General features: G+C 33.6%; 1 protein-coding gene across 3 annotated transcripts in view; it reads left to right on the top strand.

Annotated features, from left to right (window-relative positions):
* MCPH1 (microcephalin 1) overlaps positions 1–23,398 on the top strand; it is a 118,206-nt gene that overhangs the window by 8,320 nt on the left and 86,488 nt on the right. For all 3 annotated transcript variants that reach the window (XM_031061417.1, XM_031061419.1, XM_031061418.1), the window contains exons 5-9: positions 100–240; positions 1,158–1,253; positions 3,441–4,442; positions 9,705–9,817; positions 21,315–21,352. In XM_031061417.1, coding sequence (XP_030917277.1) covers positions 100–240; positions 1,158–1,253; positions 3,441–4,442; positions 9,705–9,817; positions 21,315–21,352 — 1,390 coding nt within the window. The remainder of the gene's footprint in view (positions 1–99; positions 241–1,157; positions 1,254–3,440; positions 4,443–9,704; positions 9,818–21,314; positions 21,353–23,398) is intronic.

Here is a 23,398-nt window from a genome sequence, read left to right as displayed (position 1 = left end):
GCCAAGTTTTTTTTTTTTTTTAAGAAAGAAACTAGAAGCTTCATCTCAGACTGTTACAGCATTCAAATACTAATATATAAATACAATTTCTTTGTGCAGATACAGATGTACCAGTTTTATTATTTGAAGACAATGGTTCACTTATATACAGCCCTGTTAATAAGATAAAAGATCAATGCAATGAAATGGAAAGAAGAATAAAGGATATGGAGGAAAAAAGAGAGAATCTTTCTCCTACTGGTAAGAAGCTGAATTTTATTTAGTTATGAGTATGCACAAATGGCTGCTGGTTTTATTGCTGACTTTTTCATGCACCAATGCTCTCACCTTTAGAATTTTTTTCTTGATTGCATGTTTGGAACACAGTGGTTGCCAAATAATTTTTTATCACTAGGCTACTCAAGAGGACTAATGTTTAAGCTAGACTTTCTAGCCATGTAAATTGATATTATCACCTCTTGCTTAAACTTGACAGTGAAACTCTAAATCTTATTTCCTTATCTCCCATATCAACACTTTAAAAAGGACCCCAGAACTGATATCTTCAGGTACTGAAGAACAGAACTTAAAAAATAAACAAATGTGAATAACCTAATCAAATAAATCTAGTCAATTTTGAAATGGATATTCTAATGAATTATATCTAGATTGTAGTTTTCAGATTTTTTTAGTGTTTGCATTGCCTTACTGAGAAAATAGTAAGGTCTAAGTCAGTAGGTTTTGCCAATTACTATAAAAAATGTTGAATGTGGAACATCTTTTGGTGGGGCAGCATCTGTAGTATTTGAAGTTTTAAGATGTGCATGTCACCTATACTGTCAATTTCTAATTTCAAAAACAATTGTGAAAGTAAAGAAACAGTAATACAAATGGATGAAAAATTAAATCTCAGTTTATTTTAGTGAGGCTTGTATTTATTTTCTCTCCAAATTTTAAGGTAAACCTTCAAATATTAAAAGCATTTCTGCTGTATTAAGACATGATTGCCAATTGCAAGACTTCACAGATTCTTTAGTAAAATGCCTCAACAGGCTTTAAAAATATCAGTAATAATTTCTAAATAGTTTTACAATATTCTATACATTCAGAAAAATGTGCTGCTGACTTACCTAGAAAAAATGCTTACAAATATATAATAGTTTTTTTTGTACTCCTAGGTTCACAGATGACTCAAACACTTCCAAGTACCTCACCAGGAGACTGCCCACTTTCTACTTGTATCTTAACTAATTCAGAAGATGAGCTGCTACCTGGTAACTATCACTACTTAATATATTTACAGAAATTAAAAATAAAACATGGCCTTTATATCTTACTTTGGAAAGTATGGTGTACTGAAATGAGAACTGCATCTATTTTCTCAATCTTGTATATTTAAAGTTGAATTATCTTCGTTTTTCCTTACTAAATAAAGTATGTTGTACTAAGAAGTCAAGAAAAATGGAGCATGAGGAATACCACTAGGTGAATGCTCTGTCTTACAGCTATATTGCTTGGCTCACTTCCTCCTCTCTACTCATACCATTCCCTATTAATAACTTTTTGTCCTACACGGTATCAATCTTCTCTGCTCTTAACAGTGATCATATATAGAACACAGAGTGCACACCAAAGAGTGTGATGTGGGAAGCTTAAAAGAGATCTGAATGAGGATAAGACCTCAAAGAACTGAAATGTCTTCCAAATTTTCAGTTGAAAAACATGAATTTGAAAGTTAGTCTAATGTGTTTTTCAGATTAAGTGGTCAAGTTTGAAGAAATAACACAAGTAAAAATAAATCAGCTTTTTTAATGTTTTATGGTTTAAGATGGATTAAAATAATTTGTCAGCAAGGTAAGAACTTCATAAAATTATTCACATAAATTAGGAGTTTGTTCCTGTGTTTTGGTGTATTAGGAGGGCCTAAGAGAGGAGATTGTGAGTCTGTTGAGTTACATCAGTGAACATTTAATAGTATTGATTATGTATGCAACAAGTTTATGCTTCAGACCTCATCTGTCAGCCGCAGGGGCAAAGAGCTCAAGTCAGATGCTGGCCTTGATCTCAGGAGAAAAGTGAGAAGGAAGTCTTGAGAATTTGTAATAAGGGCCACTAGAGCAGTTTGCCTGCTCTCCATTCTCCCTCAATAGTAAGCTATACCACATGCTATTTTGAGGTGTTATATTTTATTGACATGATACAGGAGGTCTGTCACGTTGGTTTACCTAAGAACACAGTGAATATCTTGCAGCCTACGACAGCTTGTTATGTTTTCATGCAATATTAGTGAGAAGTGATAGTTGAATACTGGAAGTAGCATGGCTCTGCCAGCAAACTCTTTTACTTTGGTAGATTAGTTATGTGCTGATGAGGTAGAACATTGTAATTTGAGAGCTTTCCTTGCATATGTCTGTTCAGCTTTGCAACTGCACAATGTAATTTTACATTAAGAGCAGACCACTAATTCCCATTACAGCATTCAGTATAGCTTCCATCTCCAGTGCTCTGTGGCAGTATCCTCTATGTTTGTGTCTAAGAGATATATGAGATTGGTTAATAAAGGTTTAGAAAGTTCAAGAAGCCAGGTTAATTTGAGGATTGAAGCTGACTTTGTCAGTTATCAGTATGAGAGACTGATCATACCATGTGAAATTTATCTATTTTTAGAGATTTATTTTTCTTAATATAGTTAGTTACACTATATGTTTAAAAATATTATCTATATCTAGTAAGCAAATAACATCAAGAACTTAAAGAATGAGTATTCTGTGATGTTGCACTAAACAGATATTTTAGCAAAAACTTCTATTGCAATCATCTTGCAGAACAACAGGATTTTTAAAAATGTATGTTGAGATTAATCATACATTAGCTTGTTTTGTAGGAATTTATTGTGAAGAGTTATGAATAGATTCTGTGCAACACCTAACACAAATTAATTTCATAAGAATAGCTACAACAAATAAGTCTATCCACATTCTTATTATGTTTAATACATGGCTTTAATGCATGCAGCATGATAGTATGGTGTTGTATTTAAATCCATCTTAACTGCAAAATCTTCAAGGTGGTACTAATGATGTGGTAGAAAAATTATTATTGAGTTGCCACTGTTATTAAAGCTAACTTTATCAGCATATAATCTTGCTTTCTCTACAAATGCAAGAGAAATAACAAGTTGTTCTGTTGCCTTATTTCAAGAAAGCAGAATGGGACTTGTGGGTGCTTATGACCAGGTTAGGGGATACAATAACTAGAACTGTAGGTTTTTGTCAGCCTAGAATGTACTTTGTTTCTAATCCATTTTCTGTTCAGTTTTTGTTGACTTGCCATATAATATCTGGAGAAGTGGCTAATTATTTTTTTTCCAGTTCAGGAATTCCATATATATTTCACTAAGAAATTGATACTCTTTCTGGTTTGTTCAATACATTTATATTGCCACTTTTTTTGTTTTGCAGAAGAACAAATGGAAGACTGCTTGAACTCCAGTTGTGGTTATCTTTGGAGAACTGAGCCATTAAAGAGACAGAGAACAGAGATAGCAGAACATGCCTGTGATGCTTGGACTGATATTCACGTGTCCATGAGCACATCAGTGAACTCTCCATCACATGGCAATGAGGAGAAGAGATTAACACCAAAACGACGTACGAGAAGTTTAACAAAGAAACAGATTATACAGCCCACTTTGGATGACAGATTGTCTTTAGGAAAAAAACATTTAAATTTTCCAAAGAAAAATCAAAAGAACAAGAGCAAGACTACTTCAATTGCAAATGAAAGTTCTCTTCTTGAGGGCTTTGGTCATATTACTCCTTCCAAAAAAATAGTCCAGTTAAGTACTGTTCCTGCTTTGACTGACAGTCTCTCTAATTTGCCTATGAATAGTGGAGACTTAAATGAATATTCACTGGATAAAAGCTTCCCTGTTGACAGAAATGATTCTGTTCTTGAAGACAAGAAGAGGAAGAAACTACAAACATTACCAAGTTTGAAGCTGGCTACCTCAGAACTGAGTGCATCAGACTCTATGGGGTTCTTGCAAGCAATTACTACTTACAGCAAGTCTTATTGCACTGAAGACGCTTCTTATGAAGACTTCTTTTCATCATGTAATTCAAATAAAAATGAAGTACAGATACAAGTACCAAAGGAATCACAAAATCCTCCTGAAGTTTGTTGCAAAGACTCTTCTACAAGCATGGACCTACATGATGTGAGTTTCTGTGAGCCGCATAGCCCTACTAAGATAAGTAGGAAGAGGTCTATTTCAGTAAATGATTTTCCAGTAAAGCAAAAAATCAAACCAGCTAAACATCCAGGAAGCATACCATTAAATATATCAGGTGGTGGAAAAGATGACACTGCAGAAGCTCTAGATGCTGATGATGTGAACAGCCTGCCACAGCATGCTCATGAAAAATCCTACAACAGTGTAAATGACTGTGCTCACACTGCTGGTAAGTTAGTACATGGAGCTGGAAAATCAAAAGATATCATACTGCATTAGACATACTAATGCAACTAAATTGCAAAATGAACTGCCATTCCAAAAGGAAAAATACTTCAGAAACACACCAAAAGAAGAAAATACTGTGATACTGACTTAATTACTGAGTCAAATATATGAGTGCATAGAATCCAAAAGAACACCTGTTTGTTTTCCCATACTTTACAAACACAAAGTCATAGAAGATAAGAAAACTGCTCACTGTACACAAAAAAAGTAATGTTGAGCCTTGTTTCTCTTAGTCTCCCAACTTTCTGTTGCTATTCAAAATCTGTTTAAGAAATCATGGTCTCATCATAGGTTTCCTTGTTCAAACTATTTTTATTTCACAAGTGAAAATTGTTACCAAAATTGCAGTTAGGGTCATAAAATCTCTGGTGGAAAAAAATATTTGAGTTAGCAACGTGTAACTTGTGTGATGAAATAAGACCTGCAAGAGTTTGAATGTAAGCATCTTTTTCAACCACTGCTTTTTTATATGGAACTGATCTTAATTTTTAATTATAATTTTAAGAGTATTTTTTATATTTAAGCATTTTCAAGTTGGTTTAGCATAAAGTATTTTTATGTAAATGATTCTAAAATATTGAATCTCATGAATTTCTCTGAAAGATGCTCCTAACTTGCATTGGAATAATTTTCAGATTTTGAGATTTTGAGCTTTGTCACGCTTTACATGGAGTTGAATATTTGTAACTATAATTGTGTATTTTAGTAATTTATCTTCCCTAGAAAATTCTGTAGTAGTGCATCAATTAATTATATAAAACTAATTATTAACTTAAAGTACTCAACAAAATTGCTATCAGACTTATGAAATCTAGTGGGAATGTTGAACCATGACTGTGCCTATACATGTGAGTAATAAGCTGCTGAACTGTGAGCTGCCATTTTGAGTTCATTACACCTGTATTTTAATATCTGGAGTGCATCATTTCTGACACAGTTTAAAAAAGAGTGGATACCGATGTATGTCATACAGGTATAAATGTACACCCATAAAGGACAACTTTCTGCTCCAAGTGATAGATGAGCCATGAAGTAGAGGTTCTATGTTGGATCTTGTTCTCCCCAAGAAGGAGGTGCTGGTGAGGAAGCTCAAGGACAGCCTAGGCTGCAGTGACCATGAAATGTTGGAGTTCAAGATCTTGGGGCAGCAAGGAGGGCATACAGCAAGTTTACTACTGACATGCTGGATCCGATGAAATGGATTTCCCTAATTTCACCAAAGTATATTATTTCCATAGATTTACACAAAGTGTAGGCAAGTAGGACCTCAAGTTTGACAGCTTGAATGAGCTCACTTAAAAATGGAAGGAATCACTAATGTAAGAGAAGTTGTGTTTTCCCTAATAATGCAAGTTGCGTGGTAGAAAATGAAAATCTTGTATTACACTTACTCCTGTGATTCTCTATGATTGAATGATTGATTTTTATTAATTATGGGTTAAGTATTTCCTCTTTTAATTAAATGTAAGTTGTTTCTTATCCCTATTAGTAAATAAATTGCAAATTGGGGGGTTTTTTCTGTATACTGTACGTTATTTGAAAGCTGGTAAATCCAGTATATTTTAAAAAACTAATGAATTGTCTTCATTCATCATATATATATGGTTACGAGTAATCAAATAGCCATATAAAATGTTATTTCTGTTTTAAATATCAAAAACTTTTCTTGCCCATTTTTTTGTTGTGATTTTATGTCAGTGGCACTTTTACCCAGTACTTTTAATGAAAAGATGATTTGATAAGCTTTCTTTCCATAGACTACTTAGAACATTTCATTTTTAAGTAGAATATGCAGGCTAATCTGAAACCAAATTTTCAAGGCTTAATGCTTATGTGGTAGCAAGCTTCAGTTTCCTTTGTAGGGCACATTCAAGGCTGCCCAGCTGTTCTGCTGAAATAAATTCTGCTACTTATGTTCATCTTACTCATCTACAGGTCATGTGACCCTTCATCTGAAGGCTACAACGATAACTAACAATGCACAAGGAATGCAAGAGTGTACTCCCTAAAGCTTTTATCCTCTAAAATAATTTAGAAATTTGAACTCGGACCTAGCATTACTTCCAGTCTTAAAAATAAACTTCAGGCTTATCTGAGTGAATTTTATATATTTATGCTAATGTGGAAGGCAAATATTATCTTAATTGGCAAAAAGACTTAAACTAAGGCCCATTGTACTGTAGTTAATGTAGTTCAGTGTTAAGTTGGAAAATCTAGAATGTCATTCTGTTATTTGGTGCAAGAAATCATTGTGTTTAATTTAGATTATTGAGTTTTACCTGAGGTTCTAAGTGTTATGGGTCTTAATGCTGCTAAAGTACTGTTTATGTCTTTAAAAGCACACATGTAAAAACTTCCTTAGGTTTGATGTGCCTTTTGGTTTTTTCAGCTTTGGAAGAAGATAGGCTCACTAAAAATATTTTATAATGTCCTCTATTCAGATTCTGTTATGTCCTATTAAAAAACGAGGCACGAAGAAAACTATTTCTTCTTTGACTCCTTGCTTTATTTATCATCACAAAAAGTTGACTTTTAACTAATTATTAAAACAAAAGAGGACAAGTATTTCTGAGTAGAGGAACAGGTTGAGAATTATTTTGATGTAGTCAAATTTGCCAAAGCCTGATGGCACTTGTCCTAGAGCACATAACAAACTACATACAATTTTTATAAACCATTAACAGGCTCTCTCTGAGGACCTGGGAGGGCACATACTTTTTCAGAAAACTTGAAATTATGTTCTGTATAATAAAAATTTGTTTGCCCATGCTTCAGTAATATCTATAATATAATAACAACATAAGGTATTAAATATTCTGTGTATGTGTACCTGAAGGATTACTAATGATGGCAAATTTGGACTTAATTCCTTCATGTTGGGGTAAATGCTTTTGTGGATAAGATACTACATACCTTGAATGACACTTCGGAACAATATTTTTAAAGTAGAGAACTGTACTACAGAAAAAGGTTTTATTAGATAGACATGGTTTATTTGATTGAGCAGAACTAGCTCATTTTGCCTAATCACTGCTTTTCAATTCAATGGAAGTATCAAATGGAATTTTGAAGATAATATTCTGGTTCAAAAGTTCTCATAGGTGTTAAAATTATCATGAATGAGTAGAAGCTTAAACTGCAAAGCAAAATGGCTCTAATTTCTGATAATGCTTCAGAGGGCCCAGTTGTTCATTTTGGTGCCAATCATTGAGCAGTGTTTTGGAACAGAATTTCGGGGATCTAATGGACCACAGTGGCGGGAGTTGCTTGCTTATTTGAACTTAGTTTAGGGAGAACTAACACTGGATGCAATTGCTTCAAAAACTTCTGTCAACTTTAAAGTCCTCTATGAAAAGGTACTAAAGATGAAAGCTCATTATTTATGCCTGACTGCTTTAAAAAGTAATCAGGAAAAAACAGAAAATAGTGAAGCTTGAGACCTATAGGATGGAAAAGCTGGAAAGCGCTTGAGAAGTGCTGCTGGACAGGAATGGAATAGCGAAGAATAGGCCTTATTAATGTAATGCCTAAGATCCATGAGCTGATAATCAGAGATAAGGGACATTATCCTCTCTTCCTGCTTTCCTGTAAATATGAAGAACCCACAGGAGTCAACCCGAACTGGAAAGAAGTCCAAGTGTACAGGTTTTAAGACTTTAAGCACAAGTGCTGTGGAGCATGAGCATTCAGGCCAAGAGTAGTAAAAAGAATATTACACCACTTTTCACTATTAGCCCTCAACCCAAGCTACCCCTCAAAAAAACCCCAAAAAACCTGAAATAACCTAATCGAAATTAACAGAGACTACTTTGGGCATAGCAGTGGAGTACATGATCTCTTTACATCCTATGCAGTCATGTAATTAGTTTGGGTTTCTTTAGGATTTGAAATACATGTTTAAAAGTTCTGGTTTTTATGGAAAAAGAGGTAATTTTTTTCTTTATTGCGTGGCGACATGTTTTCTCCTCTTCTACTTGCCATCAGTCTTCTTCAGATTGAAAAGAGTTGGTTGCAGTGCAATACTAAATAAAATTAACATAGCTATTAGTTATCTCTTTATTACATGATACTATATGCCTAAATATTAAATTTAAACTAACAGTTGTACCTGAAAACCAGGTTTACATTTATTACACAAAAATTGCCGCAATAAATTTTGACTAGTTTAAAGATTATAATTTTAAAGAGAGTAATCATAATGAATTGTAATCTGATGTTTTGTCACCTCAAGGATTAAGAGTGTAAGTAGCTGTCAGAGAAAAACAAACGATTCTTAGTTATATATGCATACTAAATAGGGATAGTACCCTTCAGTATTTTCCAAAACTAATCAAAAAACTTAGTTGGCAGGAGCTAAATTTAGGCCACTTTAATCACTAATTAAACTTTCTTTAACTGATCTCATCAATTTTTTTGAAATTAAAAATGAACAAATGTTCTAAATTAGACTTTATTGAATGACATTTGGGAAAAATACTCTCCCTAAATTTAGAGGAATTAAAGCTTAATTGTTTAAAAGATAGATGAAAATTTTTCATCTTAGGCAGGCAAGCTAATTTTTCAAATGATTCAGAACTTTATTATTTAGTTCTTAGGAAAGTCATCCTGACAGACTTGAAGAATTCATAAAATACGTAATGAAAAATACTGGTTTTTGACAGAGTGCATTCTTATGGATGGTTCCTTTTCATATATAATAGGTCTGATATGCCTTTATGTGCACAGAATCCTTGCCTGCCTATAGTTTGCTAGATTTGCATGCAAAGTGTTTGAAAACAAGTTTCAGACCTTGATGTCATTTTAGATAAGCAAAGTGTGTACCAAAAGCATTGTGTCAATAAGAAAAAGAAAATCTAGCTACTGAAGCTTCGTACCCAAATATCTCTATGCAGAGAAATTGCACATTTTATAATAAATAGCAATTTAGCAGATTCCCTAGTTGTAGTTAATATATAGTTTTCAAAATATGGGAAATTGGAAGCTTTACAACTGGTTTATTTGTAAGAACAGATACTCAAATATTAAATCAGATGGTTGAGTGTCATTCCTTTTCCCTCACTGAAATCCAGTGAAAAAAAAATTGTACAAATTATTAAGAAGTATCTTAAGGGTGTGTAGTGCTGTGCTATGATAAAATAATAGGTTACAGTCTCATTTCATAAGTTTGCATTTTTCATTTTAAGTTTCTAAATCTGGTTTCTAGGTGGTGAAGATGAAGTTTCAGAGTGTCACGTTACTGATGCCTCTTGCAAAATTTTTAATGAGCAGAAGAATAAGCACACTGGAGGCTTCAGAAAAGCTGGAAGACGCCAAAAGGTCAGTTTAACTGACATTTGCTTTGTTAGGCTCTTTCATGGAGGATCGTTGAGTGTCTTTGTATGTACAAAAATTAAATAAATTCTCTTTGCAGTATCAATTTTAAAATTTTCCTGAATCTCACTTTTCTTGGAATATTATGCTAATGTTCTTGGTCTATAATCATAAAACTGAACTATCTAATAACTTCTAGTGGCTGTGTTCATGCCAAGCTGACATCATAAATGAGATTGGTAATCCAGTTCAAACTGAAAAAAGCTGAAAAGCCACTAAAGTTACCTGAAAAGATGCCTGTCCCTTTTGGAGGAGATACTAAATGCAGCAGGTTTTTAAAATTTGTTTTATACTGGATCATTGGCAATGGATGTTTCTGCAGAATGAAGATTTATTCAAGATTTTCTTTCAGGTTCTGGTAAAAGCAAATTTCTTAATTTAGTATTTGAGCTTAGTTTGGCTATAAAAAAGGGAAAAAGGATTGAGTCAGTACTGAATCTTTTTTTTAGTGTTTTTCCTTTGTAAAATCTTTAAGTAAATATTAAACTAATAAGGAAAATAAGTATTAGTTCTTTTAATCAAGTAAAGTAGCAAGTCACATTTGAAATGAGTGCTGAGTTCTTTTGAGAATGCAAAGTCCTAAAGCACTTAGAATGTCTGCTGTTGTTAACTATACAAAAGAAGTTAGTTGTTTCATTGGTAGATACTGGTGGAATTTCAAAGAGACTGATACAGATTTTGAAACTTTTTTATGCAAAGGTTTTGTGCAGGTGCAATTACTAAGTTGGTCAACATTTTTAACATCCTGAAGATTGGATATTTATTATATTAATTTCCATGGACCAATGATCTCTGGATTTAAAAGATTATTTGACTTTTCTGCACCTTACTCCTTTTTACTTTTTTAATATTTATTCCCTTTATTTTCCTAAATATATTATGTGTAAAATTAATAACTAGAAGGTATAAATCATCTAGATGCATGTCCTGTAGAAGCATTTAAGATAGTGTACTCTTTAGGCTAAAGTATCTCTCTGGTGTAGTTAAATTTCCTGTCACAGAAAACTGACTAAAGCTGCTCTATGTAAATCCACAAACCATACTCAATGACTCTTTCTAAGGCTATTTGCAGAAAGTGTGCCTGGACATTTGTCAGGTTTGTTGGTACTGATTCCTTCTCTAGTGAAATTTCTCAACAAGAGCATTATACATCAGTGCTAATTCTGACTCATTTGTCTTAAGATCCCAACATAACGACTATGTATTTATGAGAAACAAAAAGCGATATGAAATTCTCTTTTATTGGTCCCCTTTTTCAGATCTGACCTTTCAGTCAGAGGTATCTTTAAATTATTCTACATGATGTCTGCTTGCAAAGCATGCTCTGTGAGGTATTTAACAGTAGCAAAGCTAAGTAAATAAATGCTAGAGAAAATTCCTACTCAGTATTTTGAGATGGCTTCTTTTATCCACCCATTGCAGCTTAGTGATAATACCCTTTCACTCAAATATCAATAAACTAGCAGTACATAGTTTCATTCATGTCATGAATGCTTTTTAAAATTTATTTTAAAGGTTTTCATTGTCATCTTGACTGTGCCGGGTTCATATGGAGACAATTTTGGGGAAGGGCAGGAATTTGACTGAAAAGGAAAAAAAAAAAGAACGTCACAAAAAGGTGCTATGTGATTAACCAGGTGCTATGTCTGGCAATGAGACTGTTGCACTGAAAAGTTTAAATTTTAAGATAATATTTTTCTAAGCAAAATCAGACTATGTAAATTTTTGTAACTAATTATATTGCAAAGACTCTCTCGTACCAATCAAAATATGTTCTTGAAGCTTCACAAAAGCAACCAAACATTATACACCGTTTTTATTTAATACTTTTTTCCAGTGGCTATGGCTTAAACATTGCAACTTTTTGCTGGCTTTTGTCAATGTAAATGTTAAGTTAGAAAATGTAAGGTAGTTTCCTTTGCCTAAAGAAAAAAGTGGGAGAGAAATGGTGCAAATATTTTTTAAAGTAATATTTTCTTGAATCGCAGTATTATAAAGAATTTCCTAACACTTATTTAAATCTTAAAAGAAGTTCTATGCTAAAAATACAACTGTAAAAGAAATGCCATTTCCTAGATAGTTAGAGGTACAAACATTCCCACCAATGTGGCTATGTGACTCTTCAGACAGACCATATTCCTGGGAATCTGTTATAAGCGTGATCTGTTAAATTCATTACTTCGCTTCCCAAAATAAGAGACAGCTATGTAAATTGCAGCTATCTTTTTTTATAGAAAAAGGGTTCAAAATCTAATGCCTCTTTAAAAATATTTTAGATGCTTGCTGAATGTAGTTCCCAGATAATTAGTGTGCTTTAGCTACAACTCATTCCCTGTGGTGTATGCTACAATGAACACTACTATTCTAATTCATTCAGTACAGTGAATGCGTGTCAGTAGGTCTTTGGAGTTCACTATGTAATGGTAAATATTAAAAAACCCAAGGAAAAATATCTTTTAGGAAACAAAAATATTTAGGTCTAAGTGTTAACATTATTTGCTTCTACAGTTCTTTCAGTTTTTCATTTGTAGTTTCTTTAATAGAAATCAAGCTATAGGTTTTGTGTTCTCTGCTGTGCTATTGTGGTATGGTTTTGTTTTCTTCAAAACCTCATGCAGACTGAGTTTCTTGTATTTTATTTTAACTGAAGTCAAAACTAAGAATCACTTTGTTCAGATACCTGCATATCATAATTTTAGATTGAAGTACTAATAGTTCCTTTATCTATACTCTTTATATAGGCATGCTTATTGTACTGTTAATGTGGGAGATGTCGAATCAAATACATGTAAAATTGTACTGTCAACAAACAAAAGCCATGAAGACAGAACAGTTTATAATGGCAGCTGCATGCACATTTGGGGAAGATAAGATTTTCAGGAACCTTTAATATCTTCAAGAAAAAAGATTTTTGAGTTTAAAAACACATCACCACCACCCCAAGACCAGGACTTTTGGTGTGTTCAAAGGCAGTGCATACAGACAAATTTATAAAATTCACTCTTAGTTTTGAGACAGAGTTGGTAAGGATAAACATTGTCAATGCTTGTGAATGTCGGCAGGTGGCTTCCCTGGTCTAGAAATTTTAAGTTGATGATAGTGGATTGCAGGGATAAAATAAACCCTTTATGCATTGTGATGTGTTTCTCAATTATTCCATGAAATTGGATACATAGTTCTTTGTTGCTTTGCATAGAGAGGACAAAGTGAAATAAATAAAATTCATGTTAAAGCCAAAGATGTATTCAAACAAGTTATTTGCAGTAGTAGTGAAATGTTGAGTGCTCATTTCATTACTTATTGTCACAAAAAAGTTTACGTTTATCACAACGCCTGTTGCACATCACAAATTAAATATTTTGTACTTTAAAAAGATCAGAGACTAATATTAACCAGTTAACTACCATTTTATTCAAATAAAAATTTGTTTTATATTTTTAGAGGGATATGAGAGGTGCTGGATATCTTTTAAGGCATCTAAGTGTCTCACATCAAAAGTCTAAAATCACTAGAAATGCAATTGGAATAAATTGTAAAGTAAAAAAAACTTTTAAAATACTGTTTTCTGAGGGAAAACAAGAAACTCTTTAACCATGTGAAAAAACCAGTTAAACTTCATGAGGGATGATTAAAAACATTTTTACAAAGAAGACAGTATGAACTTAACAGAAATTCCTTCAGTTTTGTTTTTAAAGAGATTCGTCTTGGCTCGTATTTCTGTAGTTCTTGGATTTGGGTGAAGGTACATCAACACTGAACTTTAGGAGATTTTTTGAGAGAAGATTTTTACAAGCAATCTAAGCTCATGCTGTGGAACAAATAGCATGAAGCAGGCCGTTGTTAGATCCTGTTATCACAATCCTTTTTTAAATTACTTTATTCCTGGCGAAGCAAATGTTAATTTCCGGAAAAATATGTAACTATAAAACATGAAGCATCTTGCCAGACATTCAGGAAAGTGACTTTATGGTCATATTTTATATGTGCATTCATAGACTTGTCTTAGATTGTATTGGTTTCAGGGACAACATTGTTTTATGTTTTCCTTCCAGTTTTGACTTGTAATTGCTTTGAATAGGTACATATTTTAAATACTGATACTTGAAATGTTACTGACTTGAGACACAATTGAATAGAGAGTGAATTAGACCAGGTGGAAGCATGCAAGCTCCATTACAATTAACAAAGAAAAAACTGGAACTACCTTCCTTTATGGTTTAGGGAAAATGCTTGATGTAATGGAGGTGGTCAGAGAATAGCACCATGAAGGATGCCTATAAATCCCATGGTTTGGGACAATCTTAAAAATCCTTCTATATGATTAATCCCATTTTCACTCAAACTTCACAATGCAATTCTGGTTCTGGACTTTCTCTAGCTAGCGAATTTGTCTCCCACACTTCTCCCACATCAAGTGAAGGGCTTCCAGGACAGAAGCCATACCCTTGGCATCTGCTGCTGTACCTTACATTGCATGCTTTGGGCCATATGCTAATGTCAACAGCTTTGTTATCACCCCTCAGGGGTGGTACCTTTCCTGACAGGATTATCTCCTGTAGATGAACCTAATGGGTTGATTTATGACCTTGGGTCCCTAGAAATCATTCCCTTTGTGACAGGTTTCATACTAGCTATTTGGGACCACCTACTGAAGTCCTGTGGTCAATTGCTTAATTTTAAAACTGTGTATTTTAAAATCAGTGCCTTTCTAGGGCAAAAGGCACATGCTCCTTTCAGCTCAAGCTGTTTCCTGTTGTTCCAGGGACACTTGCAGCTGGTGTTCACACTCTTGTACGTGTTGTTGTTTGGAACACTGGAAATGTGCTGTGACAGTGAAACCTGAGGTGGTTGACTGTAGCTTGTCATCTTACAGGATAGGAAAGATCCAGGAACTGAATTTCCCCAATTTTTTATATAAAATTGTCACTAAATTTTTGTTTGCTCAACAAATTAACATATTGATTATTTTTAGAACCTTCTTCTAAAAGACATAGAGGCTTAAGTAGGTGGAGAGTTTTGAAATTTTTTTGTCTCCATAGATTAAGGAAAAAAAAACCCATTTCATTGTTTCTTTTTTTTCCAGCAAGCTGGTAGGTTTGATGAGTTTTGATTAAGAGACTGTTTATGCGGCTTCACATTAATTCAGAGCATCTTTTTGTTACTAATTTTAGGCAAGTAGGAAATTGATCAAGATCTATCTATAGTGAATGGTAGATAAGGATAAGCACCAAGAGTAACATCCTGGAATCTCAAGTTTGAAGTACATTTGTGTCATCTCCATCCTTTTAAATAAAAGTCTGGGGTGCTCTTGGATTTAATGGTGGAAGGAAGGCTTAGGTGCAAAAAACAAATGCAGCTTTCTGGCTCAGAGCATGAGGGGGAACAGTACAGAGATGTTGAGCAAGAAGTCAGATCATAGAGTCCATGCTTGAAGCATACCTCATTGCTGAAGATATGTATCTATGCTGTTCTTTTCTGATTTTGATATGCACTATGTTCACAACCATCATGCCAGAAAACCACATAATCCACTGGACTGCAGCTGGTTTGGCAGAGAATAACTGTAAAACTGAAACTGTTTTCCCTCTTGGAATCAGCAACTATCAGGAGGAAAAGCAACTGCTGCTTAGATCCTCTTTTTTTTTTTTTTTTTTTTTTTTTAACTTTCTGAAAAATGAGCAGCCTACATAAACCTATTGGTATCTGGCATAACTCTACTGGAAATCCTTTTGGTAATGGGTCTCCTTTCTAAATTAGTCTTGCAGATCTTGAAAATTGTTGAAAATCAATCTGAACAAAAGATTTCCTAAACTCCTTTTTGTCAGCATTTGATGTTTCCTCATCAAGATTTTTTTTAATAATTTGACAAATTTCCATCCTTTCTCTGGAAATTTCCATTTCCATTCTCCATCTTTTCCTTCATTAAAATTAAACATTTAATAGATTATTGGTGTGATCTTTGTAGAATTGAATTATGACAAACAAGTGTGGAACAGAAATATAAATATGCAATCAGTCAAACAGGAAAAAATCTTGCAACACATTACATATGCACTACAAAAATCTTTTGTGTTTCACATATTTGTCTGCAAGTATAATTAATTCATAATCCTTCAAGATACTAAAAAAATTCTATGTGGGTTTTTTAAAAATTATTATTATACCCTTCCTAATATTGCTGTTGCATTTAAAAGCGTGAAGTAAATTTTGTCCACTTGTTTACCATATGGTCTAGAAGACTGTAAAGCTTTAAGTCAGGTTGTTGATTACCATCAAGTGGGTTACAATCTTGTCAGCAAAGTATGTACTGAAGTTTAAAATCTTTTATTTTAACAGAAAATTAACATAAACCTGGATTGAGTCTTTTGGCCTGCAAATATCTTCACCTCAAATCCCACTCTGCATAGTTGGCAGTCTCCAGAGGACTTCAACTATCCAAATTCACCTTACACTGCTAACAATTGTGCAAACCCACCATGTAACAGTTGGGGTGAAGCAAAATAGTTCTTTCCCTCTTAAAATGGTTCCATGCTTACAGCCTACACAGGAAATGTATCTTTATGCCTAAGTTCTTCTGCCCGATGACTCACAATGGTGAGTCAAAATATCAGTATCAAAGGACTGATAAGAGAAAGGCCAGCCAGAAACTAAATTACAGCTTTGAATAATTGCTGTTTAAAAATACTGAATAGTTATCATTCATTACAATTACCAGTTATTTTCAGCTATAAGCCACAATTACTTGAATAAATTAATGTAGTACTACTTATAAATTGTTTCTATAAACAGCTTTAAAGGTTTGGGTCCTCATTGCAATCTTCTTGAATACAAGCAGAGTGAAATTACCCTGATTTTTTAATATTCCTATGCTACCTACAGCTCTGTCTTTTGGTTCATATACTAATAAGACTGAAAATTATTACTTCTGAAATGCAGTTGGAGAGAACAAAATTGAGTGTAAGGTAGTAAAGCAATTTCAAAACCATCTGATAGACCTACAATAGCCAGAGAAAAAGGGATTTGAAGATTATAAAATAGATAGTATAATATACTCTTCCTTAAACTGTCTTTGCTCACAAGTGTACTGTTTTCTTCCCACCTGCCTCCAAAAGTTCTTTATCCTTTGTATATGGGCCAAACCACTTAGGGTATCTTGTTGAGTCCTGAAGTTGAAGATCTTTTTTCACTCCACTAAAACATGTATCTGAGTTTGAGACTACTCTGAGGCTTATTTCAGAACTTCAGTCAACCCTAAGGCACAAGAGGAGAACTTGGACTAAATAATAGACAATTTAAAAGTCCTTTAGTTGAAATAATTTCTTGAAAAATATTTGAGACCTGGATTCTTGATACAAAGATTAAATAAGATATAATGTACATAGGCTGGAATTTAACCAGTGACAAATCTAAACCTATTCCTGTCAAATTAATTCTTTGCATGAATACACTTCATTCTTCAGAGCTAGTCTGGGAGAACATTTTATGGTCTCATTTTTATTCATTTGTCACTTATGAAAAAGAACTCTTGACATGCTTTACAAAGCAAAGTTTGAGTTCGCCTTCTTGAAAAGCAGGTTGTACAAAACAGGACTTTTTTCATCTTGTCCTTCAGTTCCAAGAAGCACCAGCTCAAATTTAGAAGAGAGAAAGAATACAATTTGAGGTTGGATACCTCTTCTGTGGTGTAGATCAGTTAACAAATAGGAATTATCACTTTTAAGTACTGGGGAGATTTACAAATACTATTTCCTTCTAGCTACTGAAATGAATGTTCTATATTTCAGATGACTTAGAAAAATCTTGTTGTTGGCAGACACTAAAGAAGTACTTAATGCAACAGTGCTTCTAAAGAAATATATAAAGGAAAGCTGAAGCTGTCATTTATAGTGAAGTCTGAATTCCAGACCTCAAAAATAATTCAGAAAGAAGCGTGTGCTCTGATTCAGAGTATGGATATGCAACTCTTCAGGATTCAGAGATTAATGGTAAATAAAAGGACCAGTTAACTTAATACCACCTTTTCCAGTGTTTTATTAATAATAATCCTGCTACAAACAAGCATTAGAACTCATAATGATGCTCACCAGATGTCTTTTTGCTGGTCAGAAAAGTAAATGCTAACTCTTTTTTTTTCAATAAAAGCAACATGTAAAATAAAACAGACCCAAAAAGTACAGAAGAAAAATTGCATAGTAGGGGGTGGTGGAGAAAGCAATTAACTTGAAGAATGTAGAACTGAAAATTAGAACATAGTTTGGCTAAGTTTTCTACTTGGTAACTGTAATTAAAGAGTACTGCTTGTCTTATTGAAGCAATAAAACAAAATATTGTCTGCTTAGCAAATGACCTTTAACTTGCAAAAATATGCAGTTCTGAATGCAAATGAAATAGTAGCTTGGAAGAAATTAAATTTATTTCCAATTTCTACATTTTATGTACACCCTTCTGCATTCTTGAGTCTGTGAACCACTTCGAAGTGCACCAACAAGACATTTGTTCAGAATTCTCACTACATCATCTTGTACACAATGTGTTGTAACACAAAAGCTACAGGGTAAGGTCAGGACAGGCTGTAGATTTTCTGATTTGTGTGGGTCCACTATTTTTACTTACCTATAGACATGGTATTAAGGAGCTCCTAACAAACATGTCTGCTCTGAAGCTGAAGAAGCAGCTGTAGGATCTCAAGCTGCGCTGGCCTTAGTTTATAGTATTGCTTCTCTTTAAGCCAAGTTTGGCAAAAATAGTGGTATGATTAGTAGTACTTTCATAACATTTATAAAAAATTGCGAGGAAGGATACTTTTCTGTGCATTCTGAACTGACACATCAAGATCTACTTTAGAGCTAATACTAGAGAAACACTCTCAAGAACCTAGTGCAACTTCTGTGTGTGGATTTATCTCCAGACTTTTAGGCAAGAACCTTGATTGTGATAGCAATGAGGCCTGGCTTCGGGTAATAGAGGAGAGTGTCGTGACCATGCTGAAACATACACATTTGATGTAGATGAGTTTTTCCACCCAGAAAGACTGGACAGAGCCAAGCAAAACCTTGTTTTTAAGCCCTGTTTTTTGCCTTACCAAGCTGTTACATCCCAGAGTCCTTTAATGCTCATGAGTTTATGGAGATCCTACAATGTATGTTAAGACAGTATGAGGTATATGCTCATAATAATGTGGCCTCACATCTGATTTTAATCACCTGACCTAACCTGTGCAGTAATGTGGGGTTCTTTTGCCACAAGAGCCCTTACTCAATGTATTACTAGATGTCTTTTTTAAGTGTTTATTGTCAAATTTTGAGAGCATGTAACTTAATACTAATATATTCATGTTATGATAGATATATTTTACATATATTGTTGCATTGTCATTACTTTTGCTCAGATTCTTTGCATATAAAACTCCAGTGTAGAATTGAGTTGAAACTTTCAAGAGCAATTAAATATGACTGCTTGTTTGGAGTTGGAAGTAATGCAGTAGAAATTCTTTTGGCTAAGAATAGAACCAAATTTGATCAAGATAAGTGCATATTCTTTTTAGCTATCAGACTAGCAGTAGAGTGAGACATCATCAGTAAGTATTGCTGGCAACAAGTTAGAACACTTGTATTTCCAAAAATACTGCATAGAATTTCTTTCAAATATTTCAATGCAAAAGCTTCATCCTTTTTTTTTTTAATTTCTATTTTGTTTTATTGTTATTTGGGTTTATATTTTCACATTGTATTCATGGTCGGTTTGAAGTATTGTAGAGCTTACATAGTGTGGTCTAAGTGCGTGTTAATTATTAATCTTAAAAATTATTGAATATGCTGCATTATGTTACTTCTGAAGACTTAAATAGTATCTGGATTTTGTGGTTTTTAAATGTGCACAACCACAATGAAATTGCCATGTGTATATTGAAATGATTACTACTTGTGTTATCTTTAATCTGCATTGTCAAGGGTATCTAAATTGTGTTCTATTTATGCAAAGAGTGTTAATATAATGAATAGTCATGGTGCACATTATTAGTCTGCATTCTAATAGTTAGTCTAATAATCTACATGGGTATTTCCAGCTCTTTTCTTAAATGTGAGAGATTATTTGGTTTTTCAATAGAGAACTCTTCTGTACTGATAACAGAGGTCAGATGGAATTCCAGCAGATTTCTCTCTTCTGTTCTTTGATTCATTACTGGGTGAAATGAGTTGCCCTGAATTTTTTTTTTTTTTTGCCTGTGCTTCCAGTTATTTTTGTACTCTTACCTCAATGCATTACTCAAAATAAACTGTATTTTAGTGGAGACTTTGGGAGCCTACCACTTGTGGTCATGGTAATATACTGGGGGACAGAAGTGGGAGTTAGTATTTCATATGGAGCAGTAGCTATGTGGAGAAGTAATTTAAATTCATATGCTGATTTTGAAAATTAGAAGAAGTTTTTTGAAACCATTGTATAAAATTCTGTCTCCTTTTCCTACAAAATCAAAATGATTGTGTATAAATATATATTTGTGCATGTTTATGTAGCTATGAGTAATTCTAAGCTAAGATGATCAAAACCTCTTCTTACATGTGTTGTTAATGACCATGTTCTATGTAGTTATGTATTTCTCTGATGCTGCTAAAATTGATATTCTGTCCTGCCTTTATGCATACTGGAGGCTTTCATGGTCAGTGGTGATGAACTTCCTCCTCTTCTGACCTCTGTAATAATAATTCTTCCCAAGCTTATTTTAAGTCCGTATGGGGCAAGTATTCCCACTTCTCACATAAGCTATGGGGAGTATTGCAGGAGAAGGGAGGACTGCTGTTTAAGGTGTCTCAGAATTGCTGATATGAAGATTGCTGTATTCTTTGAGTATGTCCTGTTTGTGCTATTACTTGGACAACTTTTACTCGCTAGAAAATACTGAAGAGTTGAAAGAATGTTTATTTAACCTTGACATAAAATACTGAAGTTGTTCCAAAACCCCCCAAAAATACAGTATCAAAATAAAACCAAACACATTAAAATTAGATTTCTTGTTTCTGAAGTGTCCCAGCCAGTTTTTGCCTTTCTTTTGGAAGAAACTGGAATTTTAAATCGCATGTTTTCTTTGTTGTGGGTAAGAGTCCCTTTCCTTTTCCTTTCCATCTGATGAAAACTAAGTAGATCAATACTGTCCTTATTTCTGCGACATCTCAAGCTGGAAATCCTTTGCATTTTGCTTTTACTAAAAAAAGCTTATATTCCTGTCTTCTGCTACATCGTTTGCTTTGTCATAAAACATGATTGAAGGGTGTTCCTCATCCTCAAAGTTTAGTATTTCTAGTATGTAGACTTTTCCCCAGGTGATAGTATACTTATGCGGTAGTTTGCACCTTTTTACATAACATTTTCTAATTTAAGGGGTTTTTTCCAAAGTTTTTTTTTTCAGATTTTTTATGTTTTCTTGTTTCTTTCATGTCTCTAGCCAACAAGGACGCTAGTTATGACAAGTATGTCTTCTGAGTAAGTATTAACCATTTTGATTCTTTATTCAGCCCACCATTTAAATTTGAATATTGATAAATTTTTTATGCTTATAGAAAATTAAATTTATTTTTAGGCTCTGCTCTTTATTTTGTTCTGTATCCTTGCTAGAAACTTGTTTGTACATACATATTCTGTTGTTATTTGCACTGTATGTATATGTTTTTGTTGCTCTGGTGGAGACTGAAGTAGTTCCACAGGTGAGATCAACAGTGCTTCCAAGCAATAAAACTAAAATCTTAAGTTTTGAACTTATCTGAAGGAATGTAGTATTTGTATGTAGTAAATGGTTCAGCCCAACACAGCCTTTTCAGCATACATTTTAATTATTTCTAATTAAAAAGTCATAATATGAAACATCAGTTTAAAATGTTTTATTTCATACAAATAGTTGCAGAATAAATATCAGTTGTAGGCTTTCTAGTGACTTCGTTTCAAAACATTAGAAGGAGCTGCCACTGCATATTTTGGGGGAGAGTTAATAATTTTCTGGCATGCTCTTATCATTCTCTTAAAAGTCTTAAAGCATAAGGAACATCCAACAAAAACACGATTCCATATTTTATACTACACTTGCTTACAGTTTTTGAATTCTTTTTCAAAACTCAAGATATTTATACTACCCAAAAATCTGTTTCAGGTTTGCTGTAACTAAATGTTGACAGTTACATAGAAATAAATACTCAGAAACAGCACTTAGTGGCTATGCTTTCAGAAGTTTTTTGTAAAAGGTTATCAATAGCTATTAAGAAGTGTACTTATATATGTCAGAAACATAAAATAGAATTAATATTTTTCTTCTATTTAATGTGACTGGATCCTAGTAACACCAGGACTATAAAATGAATCTCACAAGTCATGCAATGCAGAATCACTGTGGATCATTACTACAGAGCAGATAATAGGGGAAAACGGAGGCTGTGGTCTGCTTGAAAGAAGAGAACAAATCCTGGCTGAGCTGGGGATTTATTTTTTTAAAACAGGTCATTAACATATTATTTCTTTCATGTTCTTATATGTTGACTTTTCCCACCAGCCAGTTACTATTTCATTAAAATAAATGGGGATAAAAATTGCTTTTCTTCACAACCTTTTCATCGAGACTTCTTTTGGCTGACTACAGTTGTAGGCATTCATCATCTTGTAAATGGTTGAAGGGAAAAGAACTGCTTCTGAAACAACTAAAGAACAGAAAACAGTCCTCCAAAACACAACCCAGTGGTCAAAAGCCAATTCTACTACCCAGTAGCTACAGCCTCAGAAGTGATTCATTAGAATTTGCATTTTAAGATGCATGAGTTCAATGGTTTCATGGCATTGGGTTTTGAGATAATGATAAATGCTGCTCACTGATTCACAACCATACAGCTATCTAATTTTCTGATTTAAAAATTCAGTGAAATTTAGCTGTAAATTTTCATCCACCAGTTTTTGCATGTCTCAAGTATAAACTGGTGAGTTTTCTCTGCAGTTTGTAAGACGTCTTCGATTCAAGACTTGTACAACAAAAATTTTTCATATCCTTGTGAGGAATTTTGTGTAGACACAGGAAGAATTTAGAAAAGGTTCAGGTAAAGCATGGAGCATGCAGTCTGAGCAGGGCCAGCCCCTATGAGTTGCAATGTTGCAGAAACATTCACTTGTAGGCTATATCAAGCTAAAGCTCACAAAATGAAAAGGGAATACTAAAAATTCTAGTAACAATCAAAGCTATATAGCCAAGGCCAGAGAGAGGGTTAGCCATAGGATTTTTTTAAAGTATCTCAACATACAATATCACCTTTTGATTTCATTGTAACATTAATTTGCTGCACTGTTTTCACTATACATTTTTTTTTGTTTTAAACTTCTTGAAAAATGATTGCTCTAGTTTTTGTGAAGAATTTTTTTGCAGTTTTGTTGGGATTCTGTTAAGCAGTGTTTGTTTTAGCTGGGATATTTCGGGAGTTCTAGCAGGCTTCCTTTCTGTGCAGTTAAATGTAGTGAGAATGAAGCAACCCCGAAGGCTTCTGGAGGTGCTCTGAG

Source organism: Geospiza fortis, unplaced genomic scaffold, assembly GCF_000277835.1.
Source record: "Geospiza fortis unplaced genomic scaffold, GeoFor_1.0 scaffold56, whole genome shotgun sequence".
NCBI classification, from domain to species: domain Eukaryota; kingdom Metazoa; phylum Chordata; class Aves; order Passeriformes; family Thraupidae; genus Geospiza; species Geospiza fortis.
Note: the sequence above shows the minus strand (reverse complement) of the source record. Positions and strands in the feature narration are given on the sequence as shown.